Raw genomic sequence first — 16,772 nt, 5'->3', positions numbered from 1 at the left:
TCCAGCAGGAATCCCATCAGGTCTGCTGGCTTTGTTGTTTTTTTGTTGGCTGATGGCATTGCTGACTTCTTCCAAACTAGGCAGTGCTGCAAGCTCATCCCTGGTTTGTTGTTGTGGGATTTGTGAAAGGGTCTCTTCGGCCACATTGGAGCTGCGATTCAGCAGGTTCTGGTAGTGCTCTTTCCAACGTAGTGCAATTGATGTTTTGTCCTTCAGAATTTTGGTTCCATCTGATGAGCGTAGGGGCTGTATGCCATGGTTTCTTGGTCCATAAATGATCTTTGTGGCTTTGAAAAATCCCTGAGCGTCATGGGTATCTTATCTGCAAGGTGTTGGATTTCTTTGTCCACCAGATGTTCTTGAGTTCTCTGGTCCTTCTTTGGACCTCAGCTTTTGCACTGGCATAGATCTTTTTCTTGGCAGCACAGTTGGTGTCTCTCTGCCATGTTTGGAAGGCTTTCCTTTTGTTATCAATCAGCTGTTGGATCTCTTTGTCGTTATCATCAAACCAGTCTTGATGTTTCTTAGTTAGGTATCCAATGGTTTCTTCGCAGGCTGTGATGATGGAGGTCTTCAGTTTGTTCCAATGTTCCTCAACATTTTCGGGGTGTTCTGTGGGTAGATGATCTTTGAGTTTTGTTTGGAGAAGGGCTCGTTTGGAGGGCTCCTGAAGGGCTTGGGTGTTCATTTTGCGCCTTGTTTTTCTTCCTTGGAGTCTGCGTTTGGGGACGATCTTGATAGCCATCGTGGATCGGATTAACCTGTGGTCTGTCCAGCAGTCATCAGTACCTGTCATGGCTCTTGTGAGAAGCACATCACGGCGGTCTCTGGCACGTGTGATAACATAGTCCAAGAGGTGCCAATGCTTTGACCGAGGGTGCTTCCATGATGTCTTGAGCTTGTTTTTCTGGCGGAAGAGCGTGTTGGTGATGACAAGGTTGTGCTCTCCGCATTTGGTGAGAAGCAAGATGCCATTCGAGTTGCTGTTTCCGACCCCGTCTTTTCCTATGATCCCTGGCCACAGGTCAGAGTCCCTTCCGACTCTTGCATTAAAGTCCCCCAGGAGGATGATTTTGTCCTCCTTAGGTATCTCCGATAGGATGGTGTCCAGCTGACAGTAAAAATTTTCCTTGATGACTTCGTCAGCATCTAGAGTTGGTGCATAGGCGCATATGATGGTTGCCTGTTGGTTTTTGGCAAGGTTAATTCGGAGGGTTGAAAGTCGTTCATTGATGCCAGTGGGTGCCTCAGTCAGGTGCTTCACCAGGTCGTTTCTGATCGCAAAGCCAACTCTGTGTATTCTTCGCTCTTCTTCAGGCAGTCCCTTCCAGAAGAAGGTGTAGCCTCCCTTTTCTTCCTTCAGCTGTCCCTCTCCTGCTCTCCGGGTCTCCTGAAGGGCTGCTATGTCGATCTTAAAGCGTCCCAGCTCCCTTGCAATGAGAGCAGTCCTGCGTTCGGGGCGTTCGCTGTCAGTGTTATCTAACAATGTCCGTACGTTCCATGTTCCAAAGTTCATTTTTCTTTTTTGGCTGCAGAGTGGTGACCCCTCTGGACGCGGCAGTCCAGTCAGGGTAGGAGAGGCAGACTATGTTTAGGGCACCTTTTCTAGCCCCTTCCCCATGTGGGGTGAGCAGAGCGGATCCTAAAAAGGGCTGCTCAGTCATGGATACAGCTGCCGGACTACTCAACTGCCTCAGTCCTTGAGGTAGAACGACTGAGTCCATATCCACCGCCCATGTGCCAGTCTGTGACTAGGGGCTTCCAGATTTCACAGTCCTGCCCCCGTCGCCACTCACTGATCGCCATGGGACTTTTGTAGGTTTGTTTTTATTTTTGTTGGAAGACGCCTGTGCGTGATTTTTTTTAATGTGTGGAGATCGGTGCACGACCGGTCAACACACAGTCTTCACAGAGTGAGGTTCCAGCATTGGTGTGGTTAACACAATGAAAGTGGCTTCTCAGACTGTTGCAGCCTTCTTCCGCCTTCACAGCCGTTGTAACATGTACCATGTTATCCTCCGCCTGCTCCGCCGTTGAGGTCTTTGGGTCTTCGGATTGTGCTTGGTCTGGATCCTCCCCTGCGGCCACTCCTGGGAGTGCATCACTCCAGTGGTTGTGCCCACAGGTTCATCGGAACACGCAAGCCCCCTCACCACGGCAAGGTGACAATCCATCGAGGGGGAGTTGGCTGTCTAACTTAGCATGGATGCAGCAAGTGAATCTATATAAATAATATTTTTGTTGCTTGATGATTAATTTGGGACTTTAGACAGGGAAGGAACTGTAAAGCATTCATCTTCTAAACTGGTGTAAAGGCCGCATTCTTACTTCTAAGAATTCCAGACCTTTTAACACAACATTTTACATGGACTAATAATAATAATAATAATAATAATAATAATAATAATAATAATAATAACAACTTTATTTTTATACCCCGCCCCATCTCCCCAGAGGGACTCGGAGCGGCTTACATGGGGCCTTGCCCGACACAATAATACAATAACAATAACAGCAATAAAACAATAAAACAAATATCCCAACAATAAAACATCAGCATCAATAAAACAATCATAAAAATCTTAGCTTCTAGTACATGCCAGAAGTCCACACACATGCATACCCTGGTAAAACTGTAATATTGCGGAAACCTTCAGGAGGAAAAGAGTGCTATGCAAAGCCAAATTAAGGAGGCCGTGTCTTAGAGCAGCTGAAAAAGCAGCAGGCCCTTTGTTTATGTGAGCAAACAGTCCAACTGGGATGCTGGCTTCATGCTTTAGTGGATCATGCTTGACAGACTGCGAGAAGCCTGGCAAAGGCTACTACCTCCCTGCGTAAGAACCATCCTTTTTCAGGGAGAACACATTGCCCTGGGCATCCTCCCTGCCTATGTCCCAACTGGTATAGCTAAGGCTAGAGTTTCAAATAGGAGAATGAGTGGTCAACATCCTTTCATTGGCATATACATGGATAAATTGTGCTATGTGCATTTCACTGGCAATGGCAGAAGTGTGGTTGGAAACACAATAATATTGTGCATTGTGGTTGCAACATTGGGCACTGTATATATTGTACAATGTTGTTATTTTACATGAAGATTGCATAGTGCTAGTGTAGCATATCCCCACATATAGATATTACGCTACACTGTAGATGATGTTGGATTGTAAATGCTACCAATCATTGTGGCACATGAGGCAAAAGGCATGGGCAGCTCCACTCTCCCCAAAACCACTGTTCTTTTGACAGCATCAGTGTACCAAAAGCTACTACAAAGCATTAGCAATAGCAAAGGTCCTATAGATACCATGAGTCCACTGTAATAACAGAAGAAAGATGTCAGAAGAATTGAATCAAGCCAAAGGCCTGTGTAGTCCAGTATTATTTTCATGCAGTGATCAACTAGATGGCTATGAGAGACTCACAAGAAGGAATCAGGTGAAAAAGAACTCTCTGCTGCACCCAAGCAATTGATATTTGAAGCTATACTGTACCTGATATATGTCTTCCTGAATCATAACTCGCCATCTCTGTCCCCTGTCCCTTGACCTTGCTTTTGGCTGGTAAAAATGTTACATGTGCAACAAGTGTACAGACTGCATTGAATCAAAGAGCCCTGGGGCCAGGCATGTGTTATGCTTGATGCAATGCCAATGCACCAAAAAGCCAGGAGCAAAGAGAAGAGGGAGGGAGACACTACCATCCCCTTTGATTCATGAGACATTTTGTTGGATGAGCCCTGTCCCAGGGCCTGGCAAAAACCACCCGGTGAGGTGGATGGTGATCCTTCCACAAGCTTCAGCAGGAGCATAGGATCTGGCAGAGTTTTCCGTGTGTGTATTATGACCTTAGAGAAAATGGTGGCAATTGCTGTTGCTTCTGAACATATTTTCTGCCCCCTGGCTACTCAACATACTTTATTTTCTTCTTTGGGCATGAGTTGCCATTTTGCATGGTTAATTGGGTTTTATTCAAATTCTAGGTCCATTTATCCATATCAGTGCTACTGAGAGCTAGCCCTGGGCAGGAGCAGGTTTCATGATTCGGCTCTCTTCTCTTAAGCTAGCTCCCAATCATAAGCTGGATCACTACAATACCCAATGTTAGGATTTTTAAAAACACATTTATAAATGAAGGACTTTTAACTTAAGGCAAGAAAGACAGAGAATAAATGAAAAATATTTATCAGAACAGCAAAGGCTATTAATATACTAATTAAAAAATAACACTGTTCACAAATTTCTGGGATAATATATTTAGCAACAGACATTATAAACACTCTGGTTTGTTGAAATTGGCTGTTCTTAAAATATTGCTTGTATTTCTGGTATCCAAGCCCTCAGAGGCCCAATCCCACAAGAATCCACCCTGTGACTTGATAAAGCTTCAGAATAGGGTATTGCTGACCTGAAAACTCAAATTATAGAGTTTTCAGGTCAGCAATATCCTATTCTGAGGCTGTAATAAACTTTATTCGTTTGTTTGAAAGTCCATAGTGCTTTTTAAATGTTCAAATTGTTTTTTTAACTGATAAGAAAATACACTGTTTCAGAAATTATAGTTCCTATTTTTCCCTCAGTGATCTCATTTTTCAAAATAGGATCGATACAACTGAAGTTGTCTTTTTGCTCTCCTGCACCACAATTCCCACTTCCCTGCCCTGAGTTGGGTCACTAAAATCAATCTGGCACTGGCTCTAATAACGATTTTGGCTGCTTTTCATCCCTGATGTCATGAATGGATTTTCCCAACCTTGTTTGAATGATGTATCTGTGTATTTAGAGCTACATTATTTCAAATCTACTTGTGCATAAATGTTGTACTTATTTGTCCTTTCAATACAAGTTGGTTCTTTAAGGAAAAAAGAACACAAGCTTCTAACTGTTATCAAGCCACAGTACCCCCCCTCCGCCCCACCCCCCCAAAGGATTTATAGTTTAGTCTGGAGTTGTGAAGTTCCAAAGATTTGGAAGATTGGGAATTGACCTAGCAGCAGCTATACCCCTTAACTATATTGTGTCTAACTCTCTGATAAATTGTATCAGTTCAATGATTTCTATATAAATTATATCTTTCCTACTGTGTACTGGATCAACTTCTTATATGAAGTGTATACATTGTTGCCTGCATGTATCTTGAAGGCACCCACCTCCTGGTGACCTTCTTTACATAATCCCTTGCGAATAGGGAAATCCCTCTAGCTATTTCCCAAGCCAGACAACTACCAAGACCATTGTGTGTGTAGAAAGATAAATGATCCTCTTTATCATACAGATAAGCTCATGTTTGCTAAATTAATACGAGGTCGAGAGTCTGCCACTCCTGTTGAAACAGGGAATTAGAAAATGGGCATACATTAACTTTCTTTGCTGAATGCCAAACACTTGATTGCTTAGGGCCAGCACCATTGACCTTGAAGGAGCTGGGAGTGGCAACGGCCAAAAGGGAGCTATAGCATGGGCTGGTCCATGAGGTCACGAATTGCCGGAAGTGACTGAACGAATAAACACACGCACAAGGTGTTATGTATCAGACAATTGTAGTGGCCAGCTTGCTACATGTTAGATGCTACAATGCTTTCTTTCTTTTTTTAAAAGAACACCTGCAACAGAAAAACAGATTTGCTAGACTCTAATTTTGAGAAGAGGAATGTGAAAGATGGAATGCATTCCCCGTACCCCTTCTCCAATAACATTTTTTCTCCTTCAGAAGGGCCCCTCCCAGCTATATTTCCTACTGATGCATATCTACATTTGTATCCATCATTATCCATTTCTGTTTCCCAATGCTGCCTTTCATTAGTCATCTCTGTATGCAGTATGTACTTTCTCCACAAGCTCCATATCTGGGGGAAACCATATGTCTCTGTTATGGGGAGATTATTCTGATGCCCAATGCAGAGAGTTTTTGCCTCTCTCCATGGAGACACAAGGACTCTCTCTTTGTACAAGTTCCCTAGAATCCTCGGTGGTCATGAATTTTTCCCTAATGATCAGCACAAAGAGAGTTCATCCATAAGTAATACTCACAGGATGATTAATTCAGTCCAACAATGTTTCTTTGGAAGGTAAACAATGTGCCAGTTGCCAAAAATACTCCAGCTAGCCTTGGCTTTTGGCCTGTTGAAGTATAATGCAGATCAGAAATGTTAATGCCTTAGATTTTCCCTACTAATTGCAATATAATGTAGTCCAACTAGAACTCTTGTAGAGTTCAGTATGCTCTATCTCAAGTGTTTACCACATCATTAGGATTTTATTTTAATTAAAAATTCTGAAGCACAACATAACTTTTTAAAAAGTTAAGTTTAACATGAACATCTGATTTCCACTGTGTCAAATACCACTATGGTCATGAAAAGATTTTCAAAGATCTAATCTGTATTCTTCTTACATATTCCCTTATAAAAGGTGTTCTTTAATATCACTGGAGCCACAAGCATGGCTCAGGCGAAACAGGAGGCTCATCTATGTGAATCTTTGTTCCTGATGCAAAGGTGTGCATGTAATTTAACCAATTTCGCCTCAGTTGCTTTACCTCTAAGGATCACTCCAAGCTGCTTCTCCATCTGGATGGCAGTGTAAGGGAGAGTCACAGCATTCTGTTTTCTACATGTGAGAAAGCAACAGAATATACAGTATGACCCTTGCATTTGTGAGACTGGCACCTGCGGTTTCATTTATCCAGGTCTGACATTTTCTAGATCCTTCAGTTGATAGAATATGTTCTATAGTATTATTGAGCCAGAAGTTCTTCGTTTCAACTGAGTTTACCTTTATTTGTAGTTTTGCATATTCACATAAATTCCTGGGACATATTCCTAATAGAAACGAAGATACTACTAAATTGGAAATGCAAAGGTTAAGCAGCTTCCTGTGGGTTTCTAAAAAATCAAATATTCTGCATGCCTTTTCTAGTTTAGAAGATAACTGTGTGGTGCTAAGCATGTACTGAGGATTCTTCCATGGAGCGGTGAAGTGTTTGCACAGTTTAGTCATGCACACTTCTGAACAGCTCCTGCCGTTCTCGGGAGATGGGGTGAAAGCAGGACAAAGTGAATGCTTTGATTCATCTACTTTGTGTTCAGCTTCACTGATGAACTTCAAAGAGAAAGCCTTGTGAGGCAGACATGAGCTCAGTTCATCTCCCCTACTTCCGCTGATTGTCTTTAAACTCTGATCCCTGTTGTGTGACCAGTGTGAGACATGAGGCCACCTACCTTCAACATGGAATCTTTTCATTTAGGCACCTCCTGGCTTTAGAGACAAGTGGTTTTCAAAGGTAGTTACAATGATGGAGCTTTGTTGTCATAGCCACATCTGATGATGGAGGATCTAAGCCAGTATATCCAATTTCTGCTTAAAATCATGGTGAGAATGGTGGAGATCCCAAAATGTTGTCACAAAGCTAGGCATGTTTAGCTTGGGGAATAGGAAACTGAATGATGATATAATAGCCAAGATTTAAACACCCAAAAGGATGTCATGTGGAAGATGGAACAAGCTTGCTTTCTGCTGATCCAGACACTAGATGACCCAACAGATTTAAATGAAAATAAAAGAGTCTACATAATAGGAAGAACTTCCTATTGTTGAGAGCCGTTTGACAGCACAATTGACTGTGTGTCTTTGGAGGTATTCTAACAGAGATTGGATGGCCATCTCTCAAGAGTTGTGCAAATGTTCATAAGTGGAAGAAGTGCCCCATATTCTGCTCATCTCCTTCCCTTTGCTTTCATATATGCAGGACAATGCAACATTCAAATAAGGAAAAAGCCTGCCTAATAAGGGGCATATTGGGATTAAGAGTGTCATTGTGGTTGAGGTGACAGATGGGCAACAGACAGTCACAGCTCAGCTCGTATGTCAGCCTTTGCCCTAAAATGGGAGCATTAATTTCTCAGCTAGAGACCACGGAGCATTAAGGGAGCTTCCTGGCAGGGAAGCAGACTTGTAAAGCTGAGGGAAATTACTAGTGAAGCATCGTGGAATTAGGAGCTTTATGCTATTTGGGCTAAGAGGACACCTCTTCAGTCATCCTTAGATTCCTGTATTGAATAATAAGGCAACTCATTTTTTCTTTTCTTTTTTTTTGAAAAAGGAGAGCTGTAGCATTCATTCGAAATGCATCTCTGGATACTTAGAGAGCTAATAGGGTTGGCAAAATAATCAATAATGCAAGAAGAAAGGCAAGGAAAGTGGATTAAGTATATCCATGAGGAGCACACTAGTTGATACTACAAAATATCAGTCATACAACATTTCAGGGGTTTTGCCCCTGACTCCAATGAGGCATAAATGTCTGCCATAGAGAAGGCTTAGGGAATGTACTTGTCAGGGATCTAGACAACATCTGTGGTCCTTTTCATTCTATCAAGTTCCACTTTAACTGCTATAGGTCCATCCATGGAACCCTGGTTTAGCATTTGAGAGGGACATTTATAATTTTCTAAAAAGAGATCTATAATGGCGAAAACCAAACTACAAACCACAGAGTTTCATTGGATGTAATCATGGCATTTAAAGTGAAATAATAGCACTATAATTGCATACTGTGAATAGCACCCTGGTCTCTCTTAAACAAGATGAGGAGGAAAGATCAGTTCTATACAGATGTGACTAAGGCCCCTTTCACACTGCTCCAATATCCCAGGATCTGATCCCAGATTATCTTCTTATCCTAGAGTATCTGGTAGTGGAGACTAATATAATCCAATTTAAAGCAGATAATCTGTGATCAGTGTAGAAGGGGCCTCAGCTCAGTGCCATTTAGTGATTTTCTTAAAAGTCTTCCTCAAAGCTGCCCCCCCCCCCCCCCAAGTCTTATGACTAGCATATACGTCCAAATCTGTTAAGAGTATGTATGTTACAGAATCCAGATTTTAAAAAATTGGTATTTTAAAAACATTATCTTTATTTAGGTTCTGGAAATTGGAACTACATTAAACAAATATTTTCATCATGCAATTCTAAACATAAAGAACAGAATTTGGATTCACTTAATACAGAAGCTAAATAGTTAAACTACCAATGCACAATTCTGTGTTAGTGTGTTATTTGAAGATTGATCAAGGACATTTTCCAGTCAGGCTGTTCCAATGTTATGCAATTGAGACAAAGGCTGTAGTCATCAAAAGCAAAAAAATTATCTGTACAATCCAGTAAACAAGTGCAACAGTATAATCCTATGCATGTTTACTCAGAAATAACTCCAGTAGAGGTCAATGGGGCTTATACAGAATTACATCACAACTTAACTTCTTTGACAGAGAGCTATACTATGTTTTGGAGTTTGAACTTCCATTAGCTTCAACCAGTACATGGTTCTGGGATTCGCAGTTCAACAACATGTCTGGTCTGATTCAACTATGTGTATAGGTCATCTCTTGTTGTTAGTTATGTGAGCAGTTGTAATCCAGCAACATATGGAGGACTGCAGGTTAACCACCAGTAGGTGTGATCTTTGGACCTCTCTTCCAGATACTCATTTACAGAAAACAGGCAGGTGTTGACTGAGACAAAAGCTTGCTCGTATTTTTGGAATGCTGTCCTCAGGTTTCATGAAACATACTAGACACATGTTCTTCAGAGGATGAACCGAATGCCACAGAAGAGCAGCCTATATCCAGGCTGAAAGTACGAGGAGCTTTTGAGTTTGAGGAGACAGGATGTAAGGGTCATATGGAGAAATTGTAGTTTTTGTCTCCAGAGAAGTTGCACCTAGCCTTCATATAACACTAAAGGGTAAAACCAAGGAGCTATCTAGATCTAGACCAGTGATTCCCAATTTCAACTAGAAGCCTCAGATGCGAAGGATTCTGGGAGCTGTACAATACATCCGAAAGAACAGAGGCTGAGAAACAGTGAATCCAAATACTTAAAGGTTTATGGTCAGTTGACCACCAGGGGCTAGATTCGGTGGCAAACGATGATCTAGACATGATCACCTACAGAGCCAGCCTGCTCCCATAAAACAATGTTGTGCTGGCTTCGTGGGAACCGGCATACCACCGCCGCCCTGGCAACACGGGATGCTTCCCGTGTTACCCAATCTATGGGAGAAGCCACGTGCACCATGCTTCCCCCATGAGACTGCCTTCCCGGCAAGGCGGGTGATGTAGCCAATGTAAGGCATGACTGCTACCTCCTTCTGCTGCCGGCTTTCTGATGCAGTGGTAAACCTCCATGACCATGGTGAAGGCAGATTGCTTTGGCTTCAGACATTGCTATTGATCTTCATGCTTTCCCTTCATCGGATGATCGGTGGCAGGATAAGGTGGTGCTCTGCTTCACTGTGGGATATGGGGAATCCGGCGGCCCGTGCCTCACATCACCTGGATCCATGAGGGGATGATCACATGGAGGGAAGCATGAGCATGTGGTGCATGAGCATGTGGCTTCCTCCATGGATTTAATGGCAACACAGGAAGCATCCTGTGTTGCCATGGAATGCAACCCATGGAACTGGTATGACATCGTCTGATGGGAGCCTGCCAGCTCTATGGGTGATCGGAGTTTGATTGGCGTATGCCACCGATTTTAGCTCCATATGATGAGGTCGTTAGTTTACTGTTTAAAGCAGAAGTAGCAGACACAGAGAGGTTAGTGGCCTGTAACTTCCTGCAGGTCTCGGGATTGGCTACACTGGTCTGTAACTGGTTAGTATTTTTGTGCTTCTGGTCCAGGATTTGCAGTCAATTAACATCTCAAGGGCTGCGCTTTTGCTAGTAATTGATCTAAAGCAAAATAGTATGAAGTCAAAGTGAATAAAAATGTATTATACCTGGCCTTTTAAATTGGTTCTGTTTATGCTGCTTTCATTTTCTTACTTCCTCTTATCGTTATCCTGGATGTGTGTTGGTTTTTGTTTTTTATGAAATGCAGGTTGCTTCATAACAATTTTCTTTGACCGGCCCTCAAAGGAGAAACTAAACTAGTTTCCAAAATCCTACTGATTTTGTTGTCAATTTTTCTAAGCCAGCCCTAGAAAGACATGGTTTGAAAAGGGAGGGGGGGGTACAAAATTGTTAAATAAATAACTCTAGAAGCTCACCAGAACTTAATAGCCTATGAGGGCAGGATGCTGCACTTCAAGTCCTGTCATCTAAAAGATTTCAACTTCCTGAGCTTTAAGGCATGCTGCCCGAATATCACACTGAAAGCTCAGCTCCAAAGATTCAGACTTTCTCGACAGCAGCTGGACAAGCTAAGCGATGACATCATAATCCTGTCAGCCAATGCAGAGGGCATTTTCAGGATTTTAAGACTTAGCTAATGCTGAGATACATTTCTACGTAAATTATAATAGCTAGAGCTGAAGTGCGCAGCAGCTGCATTTCTCCCTTTTGCATCTGTCCGCTGGACAGCACTGATATATTTCAGGATGCCCAAAGTGACATCTGGATTTCCAGTTGTCATTTTACTCCATTTATGGCAAATTTTTAAGGAATTTGGGGTCATTTTAGGAGGTTGGGAGGCCTTGGGAAAGTCAAGGGAAACACAACCATATAATTTGGGCACATTTTGTCTGTTTCGGATCAAAAGGACACTAAAAAAACAACCCATTTCATTTGGGGGTCCAAAGCACCACTTGCAATGTAAATGTCTACCTTAACCCCCCTGCTAGAGTGATGATTCTTCCTTCCACCACCATCATTAATATTTATCAAATAGCCACTGACAACACATTTAAGCTTACACAACATTTGGAGAAGGAACCGATTGCAATCTGATGTTGGTGTGTGTGGAGAGTTTCAGTTGAAGGGTCAGATATTTTTTCCTGGTCCGAGCTTCCTGGACTGTCTGGGAAAATTCACCCTGGAATCAATGCACTAACACCTAGCTTTGGCCATCTGAAAAATGGAAATACTCTAAAACGTACCAGGAATGGAATTGTTATTTGTAAATATTTCCTGAGAGTCAGAAAATCTGCAAGAATGTTGTTCCATTTTCTTCTGACATGACAGTGTTCCAATGTGCTGTGCAAGAACTGTTCTGCAGGGTAAAAACACATGGGAGGTGAGAAAAACCTCTGTTTTCAGTACAGAAAACACACTGTTTCCTCTGGAACAAACTAGGATGTTCAAATATGGGGATAAAACTTCAGAAGAATATTCATTTTCTTCAGCAGGAAGGCAAAAACATAATTATTCACCCTTTCATATTAGCCAATGATTTGTATCCTGAAACCACATGTTTCAATTCTGTACATAATGCAGCTCCAACATACTTATGTTTGCTATTGAAGCAAGGTTTACAATTCAAATCATGAAGTTATTGAGGAAGGTAGCATAGCCAGAGATTCATCTTGTCCCACACTTATAAAATCCACACAGCCATGGGTTTCATAGATGTGTGCTCCGCAGGCTTTGAGTACACTGAGTCACAAATTCAAGATCTGCTGTAAATTTGCATCCTGAAGGCAATACTCCCCATGTTTTTCCATAATTAATCTACCAAAACTGAAATCAAGTTTTGTGATTGCTTTGATATGTATCCCAGCTTTCTGCAGTCTCGTGCGTCAAAACTGCCATGATGAAAAATGTGTCAGAATGTATGAACATTGATGAGTGATATTTCTAGGGCAGAGACTGGAGTTGTGTGACCTTCAAGATGTTTCTGGACTACATCTACTATTCTTCAACATTTTAGCTAGGGCTGCTAGAAAATGTAGTTCAATAACATCTGGAACATCTATAAGCTTTCTACTCACCTTCTTCTAAGTATATAGAGGCCAAGGGTTAAGCTGTTCTAGAGTTATGCGTTAATTCTTGTTGAGTTCTGTGCAGCTTATTTCTGAATATTTTATGGCCTATGTTTACTTTATATAAAATTTATGAAGTTTTCTGTGTTAAATGTTTTGCAACTGTGACATAACCAGAGCCTCCAGGATAAGCAGAGATGGAATAACAATATAAAGTGAAAAATAAATATGGAGACTTCCAAGCACTGTTTGTTCCATTAACATTTCCAAATCTGTCTCCTTCCTCCTTTCTCTAGTATTGGATAAATGAATACACCTCCACGTTGGGTATTGGAGTCTTCCACTCTGGAATTGAGATCTATGGCAGAGGTATGGTGTTTTCTGTTAGCTATGTCTGGAAATGGGTGGAAATTTTCACTATGCTGAGTATTCTGAAAGGGGTGGAGAGAAATTCTCTAGGCTGTCATCTACCATGATCAGAAAGCTTCCTCTTAAAAGAGATCTGTCTTTGCTATACTAGAGCTATTTATGCAGTTTTCTTCAGCTACAGAGGTAGTAACTGTCATATTTTAAAATAGATATGTAGCAGTGTGGAGTTGGAATTGGTATCCAAATTCACCGTACTAGCCCAGGATTTTAAATAGAAAAATACCTGTCGGTACACTGAAGTTGCATACCTGAGCCTTACAACTGGAGTGAACAGACTTATCCTTGGAAGACTTGCTCCATTTCCCCCACTAAAACCCCAAGATACACTATCCAAGTTCTCACTCACCCTTGGAAAGAATCTTGAGCCCAGGAATTTTTGAGTATCAGAACTCTTGCAAAGCACTCATGTCTTCCATACTTGACTCAATCTAGTATTCTGCAATTCACCACTATAATTACAGTGAGAGGTAGAAAGACATTTTGCATAGCCTTGAACTGCTTAGCAGGTGCAGTTCTGATTAATCCTTTGTCATCACATTTTTTTCAAATGGTATGAAACATGAACATAAAGTGTTTATGATTTACCAAAAGTAATGTACTTGGTACTACCTTTTAACAGCAGTGGATTGCATTTTTCTGTGAGGCAAGAGGGTATGAAGGTTGCAGTGCTGCTGGTATAGTCTCCCATGTCAGATAGACTTTTGGTGATGAACCAGACTAAACGGGCCAAGCAGCTATTGAGTAGCAGCAGTAGTGGTGAGTGACATGTGAAAGATCTCTCAGAGGCAGTGGCAGTGGTGTCATATTACTGTGCAGAATGAGGTATGGTTAAACCCCCTTTGAATGTATAATAAAAAAGTCCTATGATAAGATAATCCAAAATGAAATAAGACATAGTGCCAGCTGAGACTCCCAGGTCAAATTGAACCCAATGATCTACTGGAGTAAAGCAGAGAAAAACAAGCAGCATTGTGGCTAATGACACAACTGGACTCAGTTTTTATTGTGAAAGCTGGACAGTGAAGAGAGGAAGAAAATCAGCTGCTTTGAAATGTGGTGTTGGAAAAAAGTTCTACTGATACTGTGGACTGCCAAAAAGACAATTAAATGGATCCTAGGACAAATTAAATCTGAATCCTCCCTAGAAGTTCAGATAATAATAATAATAATAATAATAATAATAATAATAATAATAATAATAATAATAATAATTCCAGCATATCTATCTTGTTTGCTGTGTCATACAATAAAATAATAATAATGATAATGATAAAGATAAGGATAAGGATAATTTATTTGTAACCCACCTTATCTCCCCAAGGGGACTAAACTAAACCTGTCATACTTATGACATACCATGTGAAGCCGTAACTCCGTAGATAAAATAATAATGCTTGGCAAGGTAGAATGCAGTAGGAAAATCAACTTATTCACCACCCTGAGCCTGCAGGACCTGAGTAGGGGTGTTGATAACAGTACTTGGCTCCCATCGGATAGATGGACACCCTCATTGAATACTCACATTCTGGACTGCATATATATTCTTATTCTGTATTTTGTCACAAAAAACCTTCTCTCCAGTGGAACCCTTCTGGCAGAAAATAAGTTATCTGTTGAGAGGAAATAAATGATCAAACACATTTCCACTAACTTAATGAAATATGCATTAACCAACTCCTTGGGATGGTGAAAGTTGATGATAAGGTTCTCTTTTTAAGTTTTTTGAATTCCACTTCAAGCTTCCAAAAAATGATTTCCAACCTGTCTTGAAGGCAGGTGTAACCTACAACTGCAGCAATCTATGGTGGCTTCAGATATGTGCCTTTCTAAATGTCTGCAGACTTCTGAAACAGCCATTTGCTGTAGGAATTTTATTCAAATATATTAAGGCAGACATGGGCAGCTGTCATCCTCTGTTTGTTTGTGGACTATAGCTTCCATCAACATTGATTCTGTTGCTTAGAGCTCAGTGGGATTATAGGCGAAAGACATCTGAAAGACCATAGATGCTTGTCCCCTGTCTTTCTGCTAGAACTGGCTTGGAAATTAGCATGTTTCCCATATTAATAGTAGTCCAACATACGTAACCTTTAGAATCACTTAAGATAGTGGAATGCCCTTCTTGTACAAGTGTTGGACTACAACTCTGCAGACCAGGGTTCAAATCACCATTCTGCCATGGAAACCAACTGAGTGATCTTGGGCAAGTCACGTTCAACCTCAGAGGAAGACAAAGGCAACCCCCAAGAACAAATCTTGCCAAGAAGCCCCCCCCCCCCCCCCACACACACACAATAGATTTGTCTTAGTATTGCCATAAATTGGAAATGACTGGAAGGCAAACAACTACAAAAAGAATGCAAAGCTTTTGAGTGTTTGATATATTTCAATTTAGAATTACTGTTGAATCATGATGCTTGATTATTGTGCATTTAAACTGAAAATTTAGTGCATGGTTTTTAAAAGGAAATTTAATGATCAATTCTTGAAGCCTGATCAAGGAAATGGAAAGTAAGACAGCTGTGGAAAGCATTCAGCTTTTGCATAAGAAAGAGAGCTGATTGCAGTGGGGAATTGAAGGCTAGAGAAAAGAGATTTAAAAGAGACTTTCTGGAGCATAGGAAACAGGAAAAAAATTTTTTAGGATCGCTGCTCCTAAACTTCTCCAGTCACCATGGGAGTTGTAGTAATTTTAAAAAGGCGCTTTCAAAACTCTGGTGGAATTAAGCACAGAAAAAGAGCTCAATCAAGTTGCATTAATTCCAAAGAGAACATAAAATTCCTGGAATTTAGAAGTTTGGAAATGAAAAATCAGGCTACTTGGCTAGTCTGTTTCCTCCAGGTGCACAGAAGTATGATATCTTCTTTTCCAAAGCATTAGAAAAAGTCCAATTGAACTTTTGTGCAGAGGAAATGGGAGAAGGTGTCATCTTGTACTTTGTCTCAGGTGGTAAAACATCTTAGTAAAGGTAAAAGTTTTCCCCTGACATTAAGTCTAGTCATGTCTGGCTCTGGGGGTTGGTGCTCATCTCCGTTTCTGAGCCGAACAGTTGGCATTGTCCATAGACACCTCCAAGGTCATGTGGCCGACATGACTGCATGGAGAGCCGTTACCTTCCCGCCAGAGTGGTATCTATTGATCTACTCACATTTGCATGTTTTTGAACTGCTAGGTTGGCAGAAGCTGGGGCTAACAGCGGGAGCTCACCTCACTCCCCAGATTTGAGCCGCCAACCTTTTGGTCAGCAAATTCAGCAGCTCAGCAGTTTAACCTGTTGTGCCATGAGGGACTCCAAAACATCTTGGGACAGCCCTGTTTCTCCAGCAGGTCCTTTCACCCTGTTGTGAGGCTTGGATAAGCTAGACTGACACAGAGTGCTTAATGGTAAGGGTGAATAAATACATTAACATCTTGCATGGTTGATTTGATTCCTCCTAGCTGCAGCAATAATGCATGCTGTAGCTCCACTGTGCCAATGTAGCCCTGGCATGAAAAAACCTACCAGAAGCCAGTGGTTGGCATTCAGTTCCTAGTTAACACAGTTATTTAAATGAGATCAGATATTTTCTTTTACAAAGCATTAGAGCAGTATTTCTCAAACTCTGCTCCTCCAGATGTTTTGGACTTCAGCTGGGATTTC

At 41.4% G+C, this 16,772-nt stretch overlaps 1 protein-coding gene across 1 annotated transcript in view; it reads left to right on the top strand.

The window, feature by feature from the left end:
* LOC103280160 (deubiquitinase DESI2) overlaps positions 1-16,772 on the top strand; it is a 71,560-nt gene that overhangs the window by 37,440 nt on the left and 17,348 nt on the right. Inside the window, exon 2 of the mRNA XM_008118154.3 lies at positions 12,999-13,071. Within this exon, the coding sequence (XP_008116361.1) occupies positions 12,999-13,071 (73 nt within the window). The remainder of the gene's footprint in view (positions 1-12,998; positions 13,072-16,772) is intronic.

Source organism: Anolis carolinensis, chromosome 1 (assembly GCF_035594765.1).
Source record: "Anolis carolinensis isolate JA03-04 chromosome 1, rAnoCar3.1.pri, whole genome shotgun sequence".
Taxonomy (NCBI): Eukaryota; Metazoa; Chordata; class Lepidosauria; order Squamata; family Dactyloidae; genus Anolis; species Anolis carolinensis.
The sequence above is the reverse complement of the archived record's forward strand: the minus strand, read 5'-3'. Positions and strand labels throughout refer to the sequence as shown.